This window comes from Bombyx mori, chromosome 1 (assembly GCF_030269925.1).
Source record: "Bombyx mori chromosome 1, ASM3026992v2".
Taxonomy (NCBI): domain Eukaryota; kingdom Metazoa; phylum Arthropoda; class Insecta; order Lepidoptera; family Bombycidae; genus Bombyx; species Bombyx mori.
This window is the reverse complement of record NC_085107.1, coordinates 6,060,798-6,080,026: the sequence shown is the minus strand read 5'-3', so window position 1 is coordinate 6,080,026 and position 19,229 is coordinate 6,060,798. Positions and strand designations below refer to the sequence as shown.

Below are 19,229 nucleotides of genomic sequence, written 5' to 3'. Positions count from 1 at the left end.
GACATTCGTATTTTTATTTTCAACGAAGTAATTACAGGGGAATACGATTGACATAAAATTACTCAAAAAACCTTATATGTATTCCGAGATTTACACACCATTAAACTTCATTACTTTTATACCCGTAATGAGAAACATTATTCGTGAAATCTGAATTATTGTCTGCTTTTTAATAACCGACGTTATAACGTTAAGTTACGTTATAATGTATTCTTATATCATCGTTTTTACTTTCGGTAAGCCCTCTAGCATAGTAAAAAATAACGTACGGAACGTACAGCGAATCGATTTAGCAAATAAATTTGGTAAAAATGATCATAATAATTAAGTAGATAATTAACGTTGTTTACTGACCTGCAACCTTCAACGTGCATGTGTTGACAGCTTCACCGAGTTTGTTGGTAGCTTTGCACATATATGTTCCAGAATCTTCAGCATAAGTATACAAGATATCCAGAGCAACATAGCCGAAATCGTGTGTGGTTCTGTACCTATGCCCGGCTCTGATCTTCTGGCCATTATGGAACCAGTCAATTGTCAGATGAGGATCGTTGATTGGCTCTACTCTGCACTCAAAGTGCGCACGATCGCCTTCTTTAAGATTCTCAAGACTAGTCAGAGCAGTTAAGAAGACCGGCCTCTGACCTGGCTGCTCCTCTTCAATTGGCTTAGGTCTTTCGTATTTCTCCAACTCTTGTATCTTCTTAAGTCTTTGTTCATCCAACGTGTCGAGATACAGACCAGATTTTGCTACAATTTATAATTATTAAACCATTACTCCTATGTTAATTTCAAGTCAATAAATAAGTACTGTAGATGAAATTTAGCTTTAGATCCTTTCTGTCTTAGTTTAAATGTGTATATAGTAGGTGCTACTGAAACTTTTAGACGATACCACGAGACATTAGCTCGAACTTTTAATTCTATTGAATTTACAGATATAGACAAGACTTTGGTAATGTCCCGACAGAGCTACAACGCCTCTTATTATCATTTCGAGGTAGACATTGTAAAGTGGGTAGAAAAATATTAACGTCAGTAATAGAAGTAGTTGCCGATGGTACACATTTCATTTGATTAATGAATATTATCAATTTTGTTTTTATTATATTAAAGAGTGATGGATCTCAAACCCAACCTGGTGTAAAGTGGTTAACGGCGACCAAAGGTATAATAAAAATCAACTTACCGTCTACTTTTACTGAGCTGGTAGTGACAGCTTCGCCAACGGCATTTGTCGCTTTACACATGTAAGTTCCTGTATCTTCTGCATATGCATACAAAATGTCCAAGGCAACATAGCCGAAATCATAAGTCGTCTTAAATCTATGTCCTTGTTGTACAGGTCTACCGTTGCAGTACCATTCGACTCGCATGGTAGGGTCGTTGACTGGCGTTAGCGTAGCTTCAAGGTGCACTGGGTGACCTTCTGTTACTTCTGCATTCTTTATCGGTTTGCCGAACTGTGGTTTCTCAACTACAAAGCTATCATCTTGAACGGCCCGTTTATATCTGCTATCATCTTCAAGGTATTGGATTTTCTCCAAAGCGCTTTCGTGCTGAGAATCTCTAATTATAGATTCCTTTGCTGCAATACATACGAAATTTTGTGAGTTTAAGAGTACTATATTGGACTCAAGAACAGTATTATAAGTAGTACTAGAGGATGACCGATTTGTTTTGTTGTTGATAAATTGTGTTTTTTAGAATTTATATTTAAATACGAATTACATATTAATATTATATTATTTGTTATTTTCTTTCAATAAAAAAAAAGTATGTTTAAGTTGATTATTGATAAAGTTGATTATTGAAAACAAAATAACAAAAACAACATTTTCCGAAAATAAATCATAGCTAGATCGATTTATTGCCCCCGAAATCCCCTGTATACTAAATTTTATGAAAGTCTTTGGAGTCGTTTCCGAGATTCAGATTATATGTATTTATATTCAAGAATTTCTCGTTTAAATATATGTATAAGATAAGATTAAACAGAAGCACTACGCATACTTACATTGTACATTCAACCGAATGGAAGAAACAGCTTGTCCTAAGTTATTAATAGCTTTGCATGTGTATTCACCAGAATCTTCACCATAAACGGTGAGAATATCAAGTGCTGCAAAGCCGAAGTCATTGGAAGTCCGGTAGCGGTGTCCACTTTGGAGTACTTTGCCGTTGAAATACCATTCAACGCGCATATTCGGATCCGGGTAAGGTTCGATACGACATTCGTAATGCGCACTTTGGCCTTCGCTTAGCTTTGTTGGTCCATTTAGTTGAGTTATAAATCTGGGCGCTTGATTTACAGCCACTTCTACGTCCTCTCGTCTTTGATACCGCGAAGAGTCTTCAAGCTGTTGAATTTTCTGAAGAGCGCTTTCGTGTTGTGATTCGAGCTGTAGGGATGCTTTCGCTGTACAAGAAAAAAACATCAATTAGCTTTCCTATCGACAGTAATTTATTAGCATTCATTTATTTTTAGCCACTATAACTTACACTGCACGAACAGCGTCGAAGATGTTACGGCTTCACCCAGCTCATTTATAGCCCGACACGTGTATGTGCCAGAATCTTCAGGATTTACGTATTTCATGTTTAATGCGACGTACCCAAAATCGTGCATTGTAGTCAAACGGTTCGCTGAAAAATCATTATAAAATGATTAACTGTATATTACAAGCCAAAATTATAATGCAAATATAGCGAAACAATTAAGTAGGCTTCATATACTTACATGCTTCTATGGGGACACCATTGCGCAACCATTCTACGCGTAGTTTTGGATCGCCAACAGGTATGAGTCTGGCTTCAAAGTGAGCTGCTTGGTTTTCAGCGACTCTTATGTCTTTCATCGGCATAGTGAACACAGGTGCTTGAGTAATTACCTCGTCTTGTGCGCTGTGCCTTTGATACTTTGAAGTATCTTCCAATTGATTAAGCCTTGGAAGAGCTCCTTCATGTTGAGACTCCAAATATATTGATTTTTTGGAATGTACTATTGCGATGCCAGAAGTTACGGCTTCCCCAAGAGCGTTTATTGCTCTGCAGGTATAAGTACCTGAATCCTCTGGCAAGCAAGACATGATATCTAAAGCGACGAAACCAAAATTGTTGGTTTCGGTAAATCTCGAGCCGCTTTTCAGAGGTTTATTGTTGTGATACCATTCTACTTTCAATGTAGCATCAGATACTGGTATCAATCTGCATTCGAAGTGAGCGCGTTGTCCTTCCTTGATTTCGACGTTCTTCAACGATGTCGTAAATATAGGAGCCTGGGTTGTGACTTCATCAACCATGTCAGTTCTGTGATATTTGGATCGATCTTCTAAAACTTGAATTTGTTCCAAGCCGGCTTCATTTTGAGTGCTTCTGACGATGTCGGTTGTACTGCGACATGTGAGCCTGCAGCTAACTTCATCAGTACCAACAAGGTTAACAGCACGACAAGTGTAAATCCCAGAATCTTCAGCAATCAAGTCAATGATATCAAGGGCCACGTACCCAAAGTCATGGATTGGTCTGAATCTATGTCCTATCGTAACGGGTTGACCGTTTTTGAACCATTCAACTTTAAGATTTGAATCTGTCACTGGTTCAAGTTTGCATTCAAAGTGGACATGCTGACCTTCAATGACATTTTCAATTGACTTTGGCCGTGTTACGAATCGTGGCTTTATAGTCACTGACTCATCAATTATATCAGTTTTCTTGTAACGGGATGTGTCTTCTAGATATTGAATTTTCTCTAAGCCTGATGGATGTTGTGACTCAAGAATTAGATCCTTTTTAGCAATTACACGTAACGCACAAGACGTTACTGCTTCTCCAAGTTGATTTGTAGCTTGACAAGTGTAAACACCAGAGTCTTCTGGATACACGCTTAACAGGTCAAGAGCTACATAGTCAAATTCGTAAGCCGGTCTAAAGCGGTGTCCGGTTTTAATTGGTTTTCCGTTACAGAACCATTCGACTCTCATGGTCTGATCACCAACGGGTTGCAAACGACATTCCAAATGTACGTTTGTACCTTCAACAGTTTCGATGTTATGAAGTGCTCTTGAAAACTGTGGTGCTTGCATAACGGTTATGTCTTCCCGCACTTGTTTGGTTCTTCGAGCAGCATCTTCTAATAATTGAATTTGTTCTATAGCTTGTTCATTTTGCGTGTCTGTAACGATGTCTGATCTCTCGATAACTCGTACTATTGCTGAAGTGTGAGCAGATCCTAAATGATTTACAGCCCTCACTGTATACTCGCCAGTATCAGCAGAAGTTGCATGTATAATGTCAAGAGCAACAAAGCCAAAGTCGTAATAAGTTTTGAATCGCGAACCGACAGTGACTGATCTACCATTATGGAACCACTCTACTCTCATTGTAGGATCACCCATAGGTTCAAGTCTGCATTCAAGATGAATGTTCTTTCCTTCAGAAACTGGAGGCGGGTTAGACAGAGGCTGCACGAACACAGGTTTTGACTTGGATATTTCCTCAATCTGATACATAGGCTCTACAAATTTGGATTCTTCAATGTGTCTTGTCTTTTCATATAAACCACGATGAATACTAGATGTATCAATGCTGGATCGTGCTGAAACGCAAACTCACGATTAATTTTAAGAATATTTTGATTCAAAACTTATATATATTTCAACAAGATAACGAAATTAGAAGTTTATTTATCCTTGGTCTGGTTCTATGTAAATATTCAAACGTAGGTTGAGTATATAAATCAGTATTTGGTTTTAGTATGATTTGTGCCCGTTTACTTATTTATATGGTCAGATATTCATGATTTAAAGATTGTAAATACTTTAGGTCCTTTTTTATAATTGATATTTGATTACAATATAGCGTCCAGACACCAAAACAACATACCACGTGAAAAAAGTTTAGAAAGATGCACTTATTATTCATATGTTAGAAAAGATTGTTTTGATTTTAAAAAACAATACTTACTTTCGACTGTCATTGACGCGCTTAACTGCGCTTCGCCGGCTGCATTACGTGCCACGACAGTATAAACGCCAGAATCCTCAGCCCTAACGCTTGCGATGTCAAGGGCAACATAACCGAAATCATGATATGTTTGAATACGATTAGCACTTGTAATCTGTTTTCCATTAAAGTACCACTCTACAGTCATCGTCAAATCGCTTTGAGGTTCAACTCTGGCTTCAAAGTGAGCACTTTGTCCTTCAACAATTTTATTTGTGCCTTTAAGGGGTCCTAAGAACCGAGGCTTTTGTGTGATCTTTACTTCTTCTTCAGTTCTCTTTGAATAGCGACTAGCGTCCTCAAGGTATTGAATTTTTTCTAGTCCACCAGGATGCTGTGATTCCGCAATAATATCCTTTTTAGTTACGATCGTTAAGTTGGCACTTGTAGTTGCTTGACCGATAGCATTGTAGGCTCGGCAGGTGTAATGACCTGCATCGTGTACCGTAACTGATTTGATAGTTAATGCGACATATCCAAAGTTGAAGAAGGTCGTTATTCTTGAACTAGCTTCGACTGGGCGACCATCCTTTAACCATTCAACTCTTAAAGTCGAATCCCCGATTGGTTCTAACCGGGCTTCGAAATGAGCGAATCCTCCTTCTTTGATGCTGATTTGGTCTTTGATAGGAGTTTTAAATTCTGGTTTTTGTGTACTTTCCGGTACTTCCTGATAATATTTTTGATGTTGCTGTTGTTGATAAGCTTCTAATTGTTCTGTTTTTTCGATGTATCTACGTTGCTCAGGAATACCAAGATCTGCGGTAACCGTACTCCTCGCTGCGACTCTAATAGAAGCGGTACTGATAGCTTCACCCAATTTATTTACAGCTCTAACTGTGTACGAACCTGCATCTTCAGCCCGTAGGTGCATGATGTTAAGGGAGACGTAGCCGAAGTTGAAGATTGACGTGATTCGCGAGCTAGCTGTAATTGGTCTGCCATCTTTATACCACTCTACCCTCATTGTGGGGTCGCTCACTGGAGTCAGTTGTGCTTCGAAATGGGCATTTCTGCCTTCCTGAAGTTCACCAAGATCCTGCAGAGGTCTTATAAATTGTGGCCTCTGAGATGTTTGTTCTTCGATAGATTCTTGGTGTTGATATTTTGAATAATCTTCTAATTGTTGTATGTACTGCAGAGTTTCTGGGTGTTGGCTAGTTCTTTCGATAGTAGCCCTGGGAGTTACGTGTAACACAGCTTTTGTTTCAGCAACCCCCGTTGCGCTCACCGCTCTGCATGTGTACTCACCACTGTCTTGGATATTCAGACTGAGCATATCAAGAGAAATGTAACCAAAACGGAATATTGACGTAAATCTTGAACCTAAAAAGGAATGTTATTGTACATTAATACAAGAATTTTAAACGGAGTTCAGGAACTTCGTTTCCTGGGTGGCAGGTAGCATTTACGTTGATTGCAACGTCTATGAGCTCTGTCAACCACTTAACACCAAGTAATCTATGGAATCATTATCCGATCCAAATAATTTTAAAATGTTAACTCACATATAATTACCCCTGTTTTTTTTGTACAATTTTAAATGTAAAAAACCTTTCTACTAGTTTCTGTTATTAATTGCTTTCGTAATTACAATGCTATAATATATCTTCTGAGATTAGTTTCCTTTTCTTATTGCCTGTGTATGCAGACGAGCATACGGCCCACCTGATGGTGAGTGGTTACCGTCGCTCATGGACATCAGCAATTCCAGGGGCAGACCCAAGCCGCTCACTAGCATTTAATACTCTCAACAAGCTTCGTTCAAAGAAGGACATGTCATGGCGCTTGTGAAATACTATGTAGGGGAGCTCATTCCAAAGCCGGATGGTACGTAGCAAAAAAGAACTCCGGAAAAGCACTGTAGGTGAATGCAGTGGCTCCAGGTAGTATGGATGAACTGTACTCCGATGGCGGGCCGTGCGTTCGTAAAAACGAGATGATGGTATCATCTCAAACAATTCCTCAGAGCACTCCCCATGGAACATACGGTACAAAATACTGAGGTACCGTAACGGAAGTCCCAGGCGGACCCAGAGGTTCCAAACGATCCGTAAGAATAAGATTATTGATAATTCGAACGGGTCTCTTCTGTATGAAGTCATATGGAAGTAGCTGGTATTCGGGAGCCCTGGCCCAGAGGTGGAAGCAGTACTCCACGCGAGGTCAGACATGTTCTTTGTAAAGCAAAAGTCTTTGTCCAGGCGTGACGTACCGAGATGGACTTAAAAATAATACTTTATAGTCTGCACTCTTGCTTCCTATCCTGTAGTATTTTCAAAATATGTATTACATCTAATATGTTAAATATATTTGTTGTTAACTTACTTGCTTCAATACTCTGTCCATTTTTCAACCATTCAATTTTCATCGTGGGGTCGCCAACCGGCTCTATCCTCGTCTCAAAGTGTATTTTGCCACCCTCCATAGCCGTGACGCTCTTCAGTGGCACAATAAACTGTGGCGGAGGATAGACGCGGTCTTCCTCACCGGGAGGAATATACGGTCTTGCCCTTTCCACGTGCCTTAAGTAAATAATTTCTGGTCCAGGAGCAGGCCTACAAACAATAAGAAGCCATATTTAATTGACGCAAATTTAAACTAAGGTGTTTTTTTATAAAAATTATAATTACAATGCATAATTATTATTTTTGTTTAATTTCGTAAAATTGCTTGCTTGCTTTAACTTTCAAAGTCTTAATTATAATGAATATTATGTGTTTGTATTTTCAATTTCATTCATATAGAAATTATAATAAGCATTTAATTATAAAATTGAAATAAAGAGTTTAACGACTCGCACATTATATTTTTACATTTAATAGATAAGACGTGCCTGTTGGGACAATAATACTTTAAGGAATAAATATTGTAGCTTATATAACTTACTCTGGTTCGATTACTTTTGTAGGCCGGGGTAGGTGTAGACGCTTCTGCTCGGGCGGAGGCTCTTTCGGAACTTCGACATAGAGCCTGGCCCGAGTGGCGGTGGAACCTGCGACGTTTTGAGCGGTGCATTGGTACCATGCCGCATCCGACGCCTTGGCTCGCGGTATATCTAGCGTCGAGGCCCCACCGTCAGTATGAATTCGTAATTCTGGATTGGGTATTATCGGAACGCCATCCTTCTGCCATGTGATTCGTGGCGTTGGTGTGCCGACAGCGCGGGCATTCAACACAACCGGTTCGCCTTCTCTAACATTCAGTGTGCTGAAACGCTCCACGAATTTAGGAGCTACTACTTGTTCCTTTTCAATAACATTCAGTCGACACTGGAAAGCTGTCTCGCCGCTCTTATTACGTGCGACACAAGTAACCACACCACTATCACTGAGAGTGACGTTTGTAATCATAAGTGCATGATTACCGGATTCGTTTACTAATATCTTATGATTATAATCGTCTCGTATTTGTCTATCGTTAATGAACCACGTGACTTCAGGGTAAGGTCTGCCTGTGACGCGGCAATCGAATCGCGTCATTTTACCCTCCGTTACATCACGGTCTTGGCAAACCTTAACAAATTGCGGAGCAAGAGCTTTTTCACTTATTTCTATTCTTTCTTCAGTCTCTCTTTGTTGAGTATCAGTTATGTATTGTGACCTTTGGTCCTGTACATAACTTTCGGTCGGAGATTCAACAGCAAGATATCCTGAGGTTACAATGCAACCGTTGGGATTTTCAGCCAGTAAAGTGTAATGGCCGGAGTCTGATTTTTGAGTATTTCTTACCCTTAGCGTCGTATGATTATGGGTCGTTATGATTTCGTGCTTGTTTGAGTTGATTAAGCGCTGTCCATTTTTGAACCAAGTAACTCGCGGTCTGGGATTACCCGATAATTGTACTTGGAACTGTGCATCAGCTCCTTCTTGCAGTTTAGAGTTTCTCGGTTTCTGAGCTATTTTCGGTGGAGATACAGGTCCTAGAGATCTATCAATTTCTGTTGAAATTTGAACATCGCTTTCTCCTACGTATCTTTTCGTGATGGATTCCCTAAATGATACTTCTCTCAAAAGTCTGTACTCAAAGGTGTCTACTTTGAAGTCGTCCGTTGAAGAATGGTCAGTACCATTAGTGTATGCTACTTTCTGTGTTTGTCGTGACTGTTCTGTTGTGTATCCTTGTGTACCGTAGGCTTTGTGCTCGACTGTTTCACTAACATGTCGGTAGCTTTGTTGCTGACTAGCTTGTTGAGCAGGTACCGGGACACCTTCAGGTTGAATGTATACGGAGCAGATAGCTTCACCATACTGATTACGAGCTGTACAGGTGTACTCGCCCTCATCACCAGGTCCAATTTGTTTTATAAGCAGCGAAACGTCGCCAGTTTGTTCGTTGTAACGCATGCTGTATTTATTACATTCAACAAGAGGCGCCTTCTTTCTCGTCCACGATACGACGGGTGTAGGGTTTCCTCTAAGCTTTCCTTCGAACTTAGCATTGCCACCTTGTGCAAATCTAGCATTTTTGAATATTTGCTCGAATATTGGCGGGGAGGGTTCACCAGGCCGACCTGCAGTGATGGGCTGGCGATCACCGGAGCTCTCCACTGAAACAAGAAAAAAAAGTTAAATATTTGTAATATGCCACCTATCATACCATGCTGGTCCGACCAGATTAAGACGACTTTGGAATCCAGCATCAATGTCGCTATCCACTGCGCGGAGGACAGGAGTGAATGGAGGAATATAGTCCTAACAAAAGTGCTCCGTAAAGGTCACGACCCTCAGCACTGAGGAATACGACGCACGGGGGAACAGGATCATACCCATTCATCAGTTTTTTTTTATATTTAAAAATTATGACAAATGAGATTTTTTCTTTTGTTTTCTTGCAAAATGCTAAGCAGGGATTATCTCACTTAGACTAAAAGGAGTAACATAATCACATCCTCGCTCACTACAAAAAAATATTACTCGAAGCTTAATCGAAAAATCTATATATGTACATTCTAATTTATCATATATAAATTAACGCTCTGTGAAATTAGAAAATTATATAACACTGTTTCATTACGATTTATAATGTAGTCTGTTGCACTTTAGTACCTGTCAATTATGTGTTAGTATTTGTCTAGCTAAATTATAAAATGATAATGTCGAATATTGACCGATTTACTGATATATTTTGAAACAAAATGTAATATTTATTCCCTATCTTCAAATTTAGTTTCATAATTATTTAATTTTTAATTAATTGAATTTAATTTAAATTTTATTTAAACCTCAAATTAAGACCAGAGACCTCACTCAACAAGTAACCAAATAATATGACAGGAATGACCTATTATGATGACAAACGTCTCTTCTCTCTATGGAACACTAAAACTAAGACCACGTAAAAATAGTCTACAAAAATATATTTTTGTAATAAATTGATGTTCATATTTTTTAACTCTATCGTTGAATCGATGTTTGGTATGAATAGATCCTATCTATACACGCCATTTCACGATGATCCGACATTCTTTACATCGCAATAAAAACCGAAAAAATAAAGTGAAATCATTAAAAACCCAAAATTACATCAGCATTTATACCTACGGCTCGAGTAATTAAATAGTCGTCGTATAAATAAATTTCTGGAGAAAGATGTATGTATGCACTGACTCACAAATAACAAGGCAGGCGAGCGCTTTTCGCGCGTCTATTTTAGTACGACCACTCGGGATCTTGTTACGATCGCCATTTTGGTGGATACGCGTCACAAGTATAAATACGCTCAACATGTTTTTGTGACTTATACATTCCCGATCTTGCGGACAGAATGGAAAGCAGTCGACGTCGCCCAAAACACGTCATCTTGGATCCTCCCGATCCACTAACGGTGCTTTTTGGTACTTCAAGCACCGGTCACCGTTCTCGTCGAACCCGTCGCTTGCGACGAAGGGCTCGACGAGTAAATTAACTCTCAGACACAGCCCACTGAGTTTCTCGCCGGATCTTCTCAGTGGGTCGCGTTTCCGATCCGGTGGTAGATTCTGCGAAGCACGGCTCTTGCTAGGGTTCGTGTTAGCAACGTCATCAGGTTTGAGCCCCATGAGCTCACCTACAAATGTTAGGGTTACGCTGAAATAGCCTCTCAAGGCTCTCAGCTGAGGTAGAAAAAAAAAAAAAAGTGACTTAAATCTGTCAGTCGATTTGTACTTATGTTGTAGAAAATAATAAAATAAATTAAATTAGTAACATTCAACACGATTCGTTGTTGAATAGAGTAGCTAGTGTAAGTACTGCAAGTAGTAATGTGTACTTACAAACGGATTTTAAGCAAACAGATACTATGATTGTCATGAAGTGATCAGAACATTCGTTTGCCGGCGCTATTGTTTGGATTAGGTTGTGTTGTGTTACTGTTTATAATGGAATTCTTTGCAAGGTTTCTTTTTTGGGTCAAGGTCACGTTGGGCGACCCATTTTAAATAATTGAACTCGACCTTTACACAGATCGAGTGAATTAAAAGAACGATATAAAATCGTTACTTAGTTCTTTTTTTTTTAAATATAATGAAAAATCAAAATCATACAATAAAATAAAACAATCCAATTCGAACATTTTTTTTAATTATCGCTTTTTGCTGTTTAATATTATACGTTGTTGTTCAACATGATTATTAAGTCTTCTACCAACTTTAAAAAGCAAAAATTCATTCGCCGCAATGTTTTTTGTGTTCGTTATCATAAAAAACGTTAAATTATGCTTTATTAGATAAAGAGCATAATTTGCTAAAAGAATGTGCAGTTTATTATATATATTTATGTAACGCATGTAATGTGAATTTTATGGAGAATGTATCAAAATATATATGTTTCACAACACCGTCTATTCAGTTATTTATAAAATTCTGCTGTACTTACACAACTTTGAATACTTGAATAATGATTTTATATAATTATAATAATACTTTGAGTTTTATTCTGAAAATACTTTGCGCAATTTGTCACCGCGAAAAAGTTTATCTATATAGTAGTCTTCTAGTAATGGCGTTTTTCTCTAAATAGGCGAACGACCTAACGGTCACCCGTGTGCTTAGTGCGAGTGTTTTAACGTCCGCGATAGCGTAAAAGTTCACTCAAATTTGTATGCACTTGGAACAGCGCCCCTAGCGGCAAATGTAGGCAAACGTTCTAACTCCATACAAAATTGAGTTAACTTTTACGCTATCGAGAGCGTAAAAAAAATTCGCACTTAGCACGCGGGTTTTAAGGACCGGATCCCATACGCGATAACATGAATGCCGTCATCCACCTGGAAGCGAGAGGCCAAAGTCTCAATTATATTGTATGCAGACTGATTCGCTTTAAAAAACCGGATCCCATGATTGTGTTGGGGCAAAAATAAAGAGAATACGACACACCAACAATACGCCTAATATAAGTATTATATACACATAATATGTATTTGAACCCAGCCGTATATCGAAATCGAACGAACGCTTGAAAAAATCTTCCCTATAATAGTTTACAGTGCCTACAACTATAAAACCGCAGATGCAATGAGACCCTATGTAACCCTATTATAAACTACATACTACAAATCAAATTGTAATAAAAGTAACTAATTTAATTTTTTTTTAAATTTGCTTTTTTCAAACCCGAATATCGGAACTTTGAACATATTTCTACAAATATATTTGTGACGTGTTGAAGATTTAATCCTTTCAGACAAATCACTTCAAATAGTATAATAATGCACGTGCAAAACGAAAATTGTACAATTTATACAAAGCAGTTTGACAACTAATGGTATGAATGGGTATTCTTGTAACTGTTATACATATTTTAATGTTCACAGATGTGTAGATATGGCCACGACCGACAATTTACTGCACGCACCATATGGTCTCTGGCCCTCATTCCGCTGACATACTACACGGTAAGACTTATCATCAAAATCAATACGTTAATAGAGATTCCTATAGCCAAAACAATATATATTAAATAACAGTATTTTCTAAAACACATTAACTGAACATATTATTTAGATCTCATTTTCTAAACCCGGTTCGGTTAATAAAATAATTTCGGTTAGACAAATTCTTAACAATATTAAAGTTGATTTCGCTCACTACACTGCTTTTCATTTTTGTGTACGTATATTGTAATTTTTTTTTTCATGTTATCTCGCGCGATTATCTTAGATGTTATAAGACTATATATAATTACAGCCTATGTTATATGGAGAACGCAAAGAAATTTTTATTATAAACTACGTATTCAATTAATTTAGCTTACTTTTTATTTTGCGCCAGCACCGTATAATGTTGTACCGAATTACCATATCTTAGAGAGGATGACGTCATTACATATAGTACAGTGCTGGCAACATTTTAAAATCTAAAAAAATTAGTTGTGCTTCCACTTTAAGATATCTTCTCTGGACTTAATACCTTTAATTAACTTTTGAACTTAAATAAATTTTTTAATAGATTTTTTTATGTTTTCTTATAAATATTATATTTATACTCTATTTACTTTTTTTATATAAATAATCCCAAGCACAAAATCAATCCCAAAAATACAGGTAGTAAAACATTACATTTCCATTTTTCTAAGCGCATATTTAATTTAACGATTGATATGTGTTTTATCAATATATTGATAGCGGAACGTGATTTAACCGGGCTTTATCCATTCATCTCCGAATCCAAACGTGCTTTATGTCGCAAAATGACTAAAATAATTAGACGAGAATACTAATCGACGATCTAAAGTCACGCCGGATATTTGAAATCACATAACATTTACTTAGTAATACTTGCGATGGAAGGTATACTGTTAGCCCGCATCGTACGCAGGTACGACCAACCCATTTCTGCCGCGAAATGGGCATCCGTTTCGATTTGGGAGTAGTTTAATGCAGTTTGGCTGTCAACTTCATGAATCAAATTATATATACTTAAACATGAAAAGTAGCTAAACCCACATGAATATATACATATGCATATCTAATCTATAATAGTAAATAATCAGAAGAAAATGTATTTATATTCTAAGAATATATAATACAATTTTAATGTTTTTATGTAATCCGTATTACAACTTATGAGGCTTTAATTCCACACGTATTTACTCAATTACTGTACTTCAGTACTTTTACAAATATTCCAGCTGTTTGTAGGTTTTCGGTTTTAATAAGATGGCAATAAAATAACCATAGAATGTATGCAAAACAGTGAGAGTTGCTTACTACTCAGTAACTGTTTATTGAGATCATAAATTTGGAGATAAGAACGGTAAATGTAGGCGCCGACCATTTCTTGTCTCGCACTTTTTTTTTCGCTGCTTTAGATTTGTTTTTTTTTTTATTTATACCTGTAAACTCAATCATACGACAGTTGACAGATTTGTATTTATTCATCGGTGTTTTGATATTGTTCACTTTAGTCGGGAGCTTTTTTAAATTTTACACAGCAACAAATTTAGTGGTTTAAATTGTCAAAAACTAAATCTTTTAAAACCACCACATGACTCTTTGATTTGAACTGTGTAATCTGTTTGTTTTTTTTTTTTTTCTCCATCGATTACGCGTTTATCGTTCGCTTTATGTTTTTCTCTTGTTTTTAAACAGCCAGTACGCCTTGATTTTTTGCGAACCAAGATAAAGAGAGCAAGAACCGAGACGCGCTACAGTTAAGCTGCTACGTTATAATGAGCGAGGAACACGTTCTAGCTGCGCGGCATACGGAACCAGACCCACGGCACCTCTGAGATGACCATCTGGCTGAGACGTCGACCGTTGCACCCGATGTATCGCATTTATTCCACGACATCACGCATCCATCAAAACATACTACATAACATAATTTCAATTTTGTTAGGGAATTTAAAAAAAAATAGTTTAAAAAAAAAAACTAACAAAATACGCTTTTATAGAAAATCCAACTAAAAAATAGAAAATAAACTTTAATAAATTTGAATTAAAAATAGTGTGAGAAAAACTGATTTTATTGTAAAAAAGCGTGGGGTGCTTTTCAGGATTTTATCAAAATAACCCTTCGACTCATATCTGTTCATAAAATATTTATAACTACTGATACCATGCACCCCAAGCTTTTTCAATATTTTTTAAGTATACCAAATTTCGAGTTAATTCGACGTTTTGAAGGGGGTCAAAATCATATTCAAAAATTCCGTTACATACTAACATACATACGTCTGAAGCTAATAAAAGCGTATTAAAATGTATTAAATCGGACAATGATTTTTTGTGTTAATATTAGTTCCTATAAGTTATGATTAAAACTCGTTCAATCTCTAATAGCAGAAGTATTAAGCGAATGCGTTTCGCGTTTCTTTCTGTCTTTAAAAATTAACATTGTCTCGTTTCTATCGAACGCTACGAAGAAAGAGTGAAAACGGTTATTGACGGCACTTCGGTTGAGTTTTTCGCGTTACGTTTTAATTACGCTATTATTCTTTAGTTCTCACTCGTACGTAGGAATAGAAAATAGATAATTAACGAAAAGAATGCAAAAACTACGAATGCGCCACGCCCTATTGCGTCTATGATGTTCATACGGTATGGAATGTTACGTCTAAACGTTCAGTTAAGAATTTACAGATTGGTTAACCAGTATATTTCAAGTGCCTTAAAATAATGTAAACATTTTTTTTTTTAATCTAATATTATATTTTAATGTAAATTTAAAATTAGTGATACATTGTCTTAAAGTGTTCAGTAACTGATATTAAATAATTCAACTGCAGCTAGAAAGAATGACGCACGTTTGTCAATACTCTGTGGGTTTTGTTTCCATTTCACACTTTATTTCACATAATTAAATGCTAAACTACATCAGTTTGAACAACTGTGTACCATGTAGATACTTTTTCGAATCTGTCATCATATAAATAATTTAATTTCTTATATGTATGTCCGTGCGTAGGTCCCCAATTATTATATCCTATTTTTTTGTTTACTATATTATATCAGCATTTTGAGCGTTGACATTAAATTTACTTTAATCACTTTGACGAATTAAATTAGCTTTTATTAAAATTATTCGGTGCCGCTATTATAGGTTTATGATGTTGATAAAGTTTACAAAAATCTTAATTTCTTGATTGTTGTACCAGCGGTTTACCCAGCGCATTGTATTTACAACTTTACAATACATATTACTTTAATGTATTATTAGCTTGGTTATTTAACTATATTCATTTTAATCACATTACAGCCCCTGTGGCCTACTTTGAAGTTTAAATCAAACTTTCGTTTTAGTAAAATTGATCCGTGAATGGAAACATATTTGTCAGGATTCGTATAAGGAATGAACATGCCTTATAAAATAAACAAGTTTTCAAGCCTTCGCGGTGCAACCTTAAGGAGAGACGAACGAACTCACACCATCACGACATGGACCAGTAGTGAACTAAGTATTGTGGACGGGTCGCACAAGCTTGTCCCTATTCTTTTAATGTCTGTGTATGAGTTCGCTAGTCATACTAATAATTATTCCCTAATTCGCATTAGTAAAAGATACAGTTCGAGGTGATCATCTATTTTAATAAATAATGGAAAATGTGTTTGATTTATTAGTTTATTTGTGCCATATTTTGACGAAGCAGTGCGGGGCGTATCGACCGACCACCCGGACTCGAGTGTATTTAGTTTCTTCCTGGTACGTAACTTTATTTGTGCATGACGCTTTTCCACTGCGAGCGAGATAGTGCGGCTATTCTGGGGAGGGCGCGTGGGCGTCCTAGCTCGCCGCCCGCACCGTTTCGACTTACAACAACGCACCCAAAATTTTCAGGCCGACATACATAGCATAATACAATTCGCAATAGCCATTTGGATTATTGTTAGTAAATTTTAAGCCTTAAATTAATAAATGAACATGATTTAATTTAATTAAAAATAATCGGTTTCACCTAATTAATATTAGTTCTGTAAATAATGTTAAGTAAACTATCGCTCACCTTGTGTCGTCATTTGTCTTGTAAAGTGTTGCTCCGTGCGTTGGATCCTCTCCTGTTGCTGCACAACTTGCTCGCGTCGTTCGGAGTGTTGTTGAACGCGTTGCTCAGAACGTTGTTCGGAGCGCTGCTCCGACCATCTCGACTGCTTCTCCATCTCGCCGCCACAGCAGCACAACGCACAAAAAAAAACTCTCACTCGACGCTACTGGTCCTTATTGTATTAAAAACGTCGCTTCGGCGCTCGCTCAAATATAAATACATACGCCACTGCGAATAACTTAAACTAGTCCACGGGTTCATTTAGCAGAAGTTAAGTCATTATTAACCCAAGTCCAACAACCAAGACGTCGGTCGATTGCGAATAGTTAGCGGATAGTGCGGGGCCGTAAGAAGCAGCGCTGCGCCGGCGGCGGCGTTGCAGAGGCGGCGGCGGGGGGCGGTGCGACCGAAATACAACGAGTTATTTCGAGCCATGCGCGCTCCCGCGTGCCCTCCTCCACGAACCTGGGCCCTCCCGCACTCTCAAGCCTGTTCGTTTCGCATACTTTATTTTCCGAATTACGATTTTTTCTTAAAATCTCAATTTTAATTCACTTTACGTTTATGTTATTTCTCTTCTTTTCAGTCGGACACTGTCAGAGTGGTCCACAGAAGCACCCGTTAGGTCGCCCATGCTCCCGAGGACAGCCCTCCAAGCAATACGATTCCAGATTTTTTTTCCTACCTTAGCTGAGTGCCTTGATAGGCTACTTCAGCGTAACCTTAACTAGTAGGTGAGCTCACGGGGCTCAAACCTGACGACGTTGCTAACACGAATCCTAGCAAGAGCCGTGCTTCGCAGAATCTACCACCGGATCGGAAACGCGACCCAATGAGAAGATCCGGCGAGAAACTCAGTGGGCTGTGTCTGAGGGTTAATTTACTCGTCGAGCCTTCGTCGCAAGCGACGGGTTCGATGAGAACGATGACCGGAATTCCAGGTCTGACGGTTCGAAGCGTTTTGAGTACATTCGACCATAGTAGACTCAGTTGGCTTTATGCAGTTAGGTTATTTATTGTAAAATATATAAAGAATAATCGATTAACATAACTTAACTTTTACTGGTGGTAGGACCTCTTATGAGTCCGCACGGGTAGGTACCACCGCCCCGCCTATTTCTGCCGTGAAGCAGTAATGCGTTTCGGTTTGAAGGGTGGGGCAGCCGTTGTGACTATACTGAGACCTTAGAACTATATCTCAAGGTGTGTGGCGCATTTACGTTGTAGATGTCTATGGGCTCCAGTAACCACTTAACACCAGGTGGGCTGTGAGCTCGTCGACACATCTAAGCAATAAAAAAAAAAAAAAACTTAAGACACCCCCACTAGGTTAAATAATTGCTTAAAGTGAATATTGCGGCCACGTCGAGACATGAGTTCCCAATACCAATTTCGTATTCTCGCTAAAATGATTCATACTAGAAATAGACAGGGTAATGGTGCTTATCTGCAAAGACTTAAAAAAACATTTTGTATAACACGTTGAAACTCCTTTTAGGTATCGAGGGTCATACAATGTTTTTCAGAATAATTGAAGTTACAACGCAGCGGTACACGATAACAAGTTTACCTCCTCTGATTTAATGTCACTTGTGTAAAGAAAAACTGCTATTCACAGTTTAAGGCAGGTATTGCAAAACACGTGCTGGTATTGACGATGTCCAGATAAGACGAGTATAGCGGCCCGTTTTTTAATTACCATATTGTCAATATAAAAATAAAAACCTTTCCAAATATTTTTTATTTATTATAGAGCATCTATGTAGTTTATAAATAATAAATAAATATTTATTAAAAATCACGCCACGTTAACTGATCCCGTGCTAAGTTCGTAAAGAACTTGTGTTACAAGTACCAGATAACGGAAATAAATGTAATATTTTTATTATACACATATATAATATATATAATATACATTCATAACCCTGGAAAAGACATTTTTATATTTATCATACAAATATCTTCCCTTGGCGGGATCCGAACCCGTGACCCCCTTGTGTAGTGACCATGTCACTTACCACTACACCAGACGGCCGTTAAGTTGTTATTAGCATTCTCACCTTATTTTACTAAGTACCTAACTATCACTGATTCCTATCATAAGCATTTAGTAGCATTTGTAAACCGATGTAGATTGGTAAATATTATTATTGCTTAATACGGCTAGCAAGGTCTATACAAACAAAAAAATACATTTATTACGCAGATAAAAGAAGCTTATGATTTGCAAAATGGTTGCACAGAAGCAGTTCACGCTGGTATCTG

General features: G+C 37.6%; 1 protein-coding gene across 1 annotated transcript in view; it reads right to left on the bottom strand.

The window, feature by feature from the left end:
- The window catches only part of Kettin (kettin protein), a 28,207-nt gene extending 11,128 nt beyond the window's left edge, over positions 1–17,079 (bottom strand). Inside the window, 12 exon segments of the mRNA NM_001114876.1 lie at positions 355–750; positions 1,190–1,588; positions 2,018–2,419; positions 2,503–2,646; positions 2,741–4,597; positions 4,966–5,650; positions 5,653–5,664; positions 5,667–5,673; positions 5,676–6,330; positions 7,333–7,562; positions 7,894–9,553; positions 16,926–17,079. Of these exon segments, the coding sequence (NP_001108348.1) occupies positions 355–750; positions 1,190–1,588; positions 2,018–2,419; positions 2,503–2,646; positions 2,741–4,597; positions 4,966–5,650; positions 5,653–5,664; positions 5,667–5,673; positions 5,676–6,330; positions 7,333–7,562; positions 7,894–9,553; positions 16,926–17,079 (6,601 nt within the window).
- Positions 17,080–19,229: the final 2,150 nt, after the last annotated feature.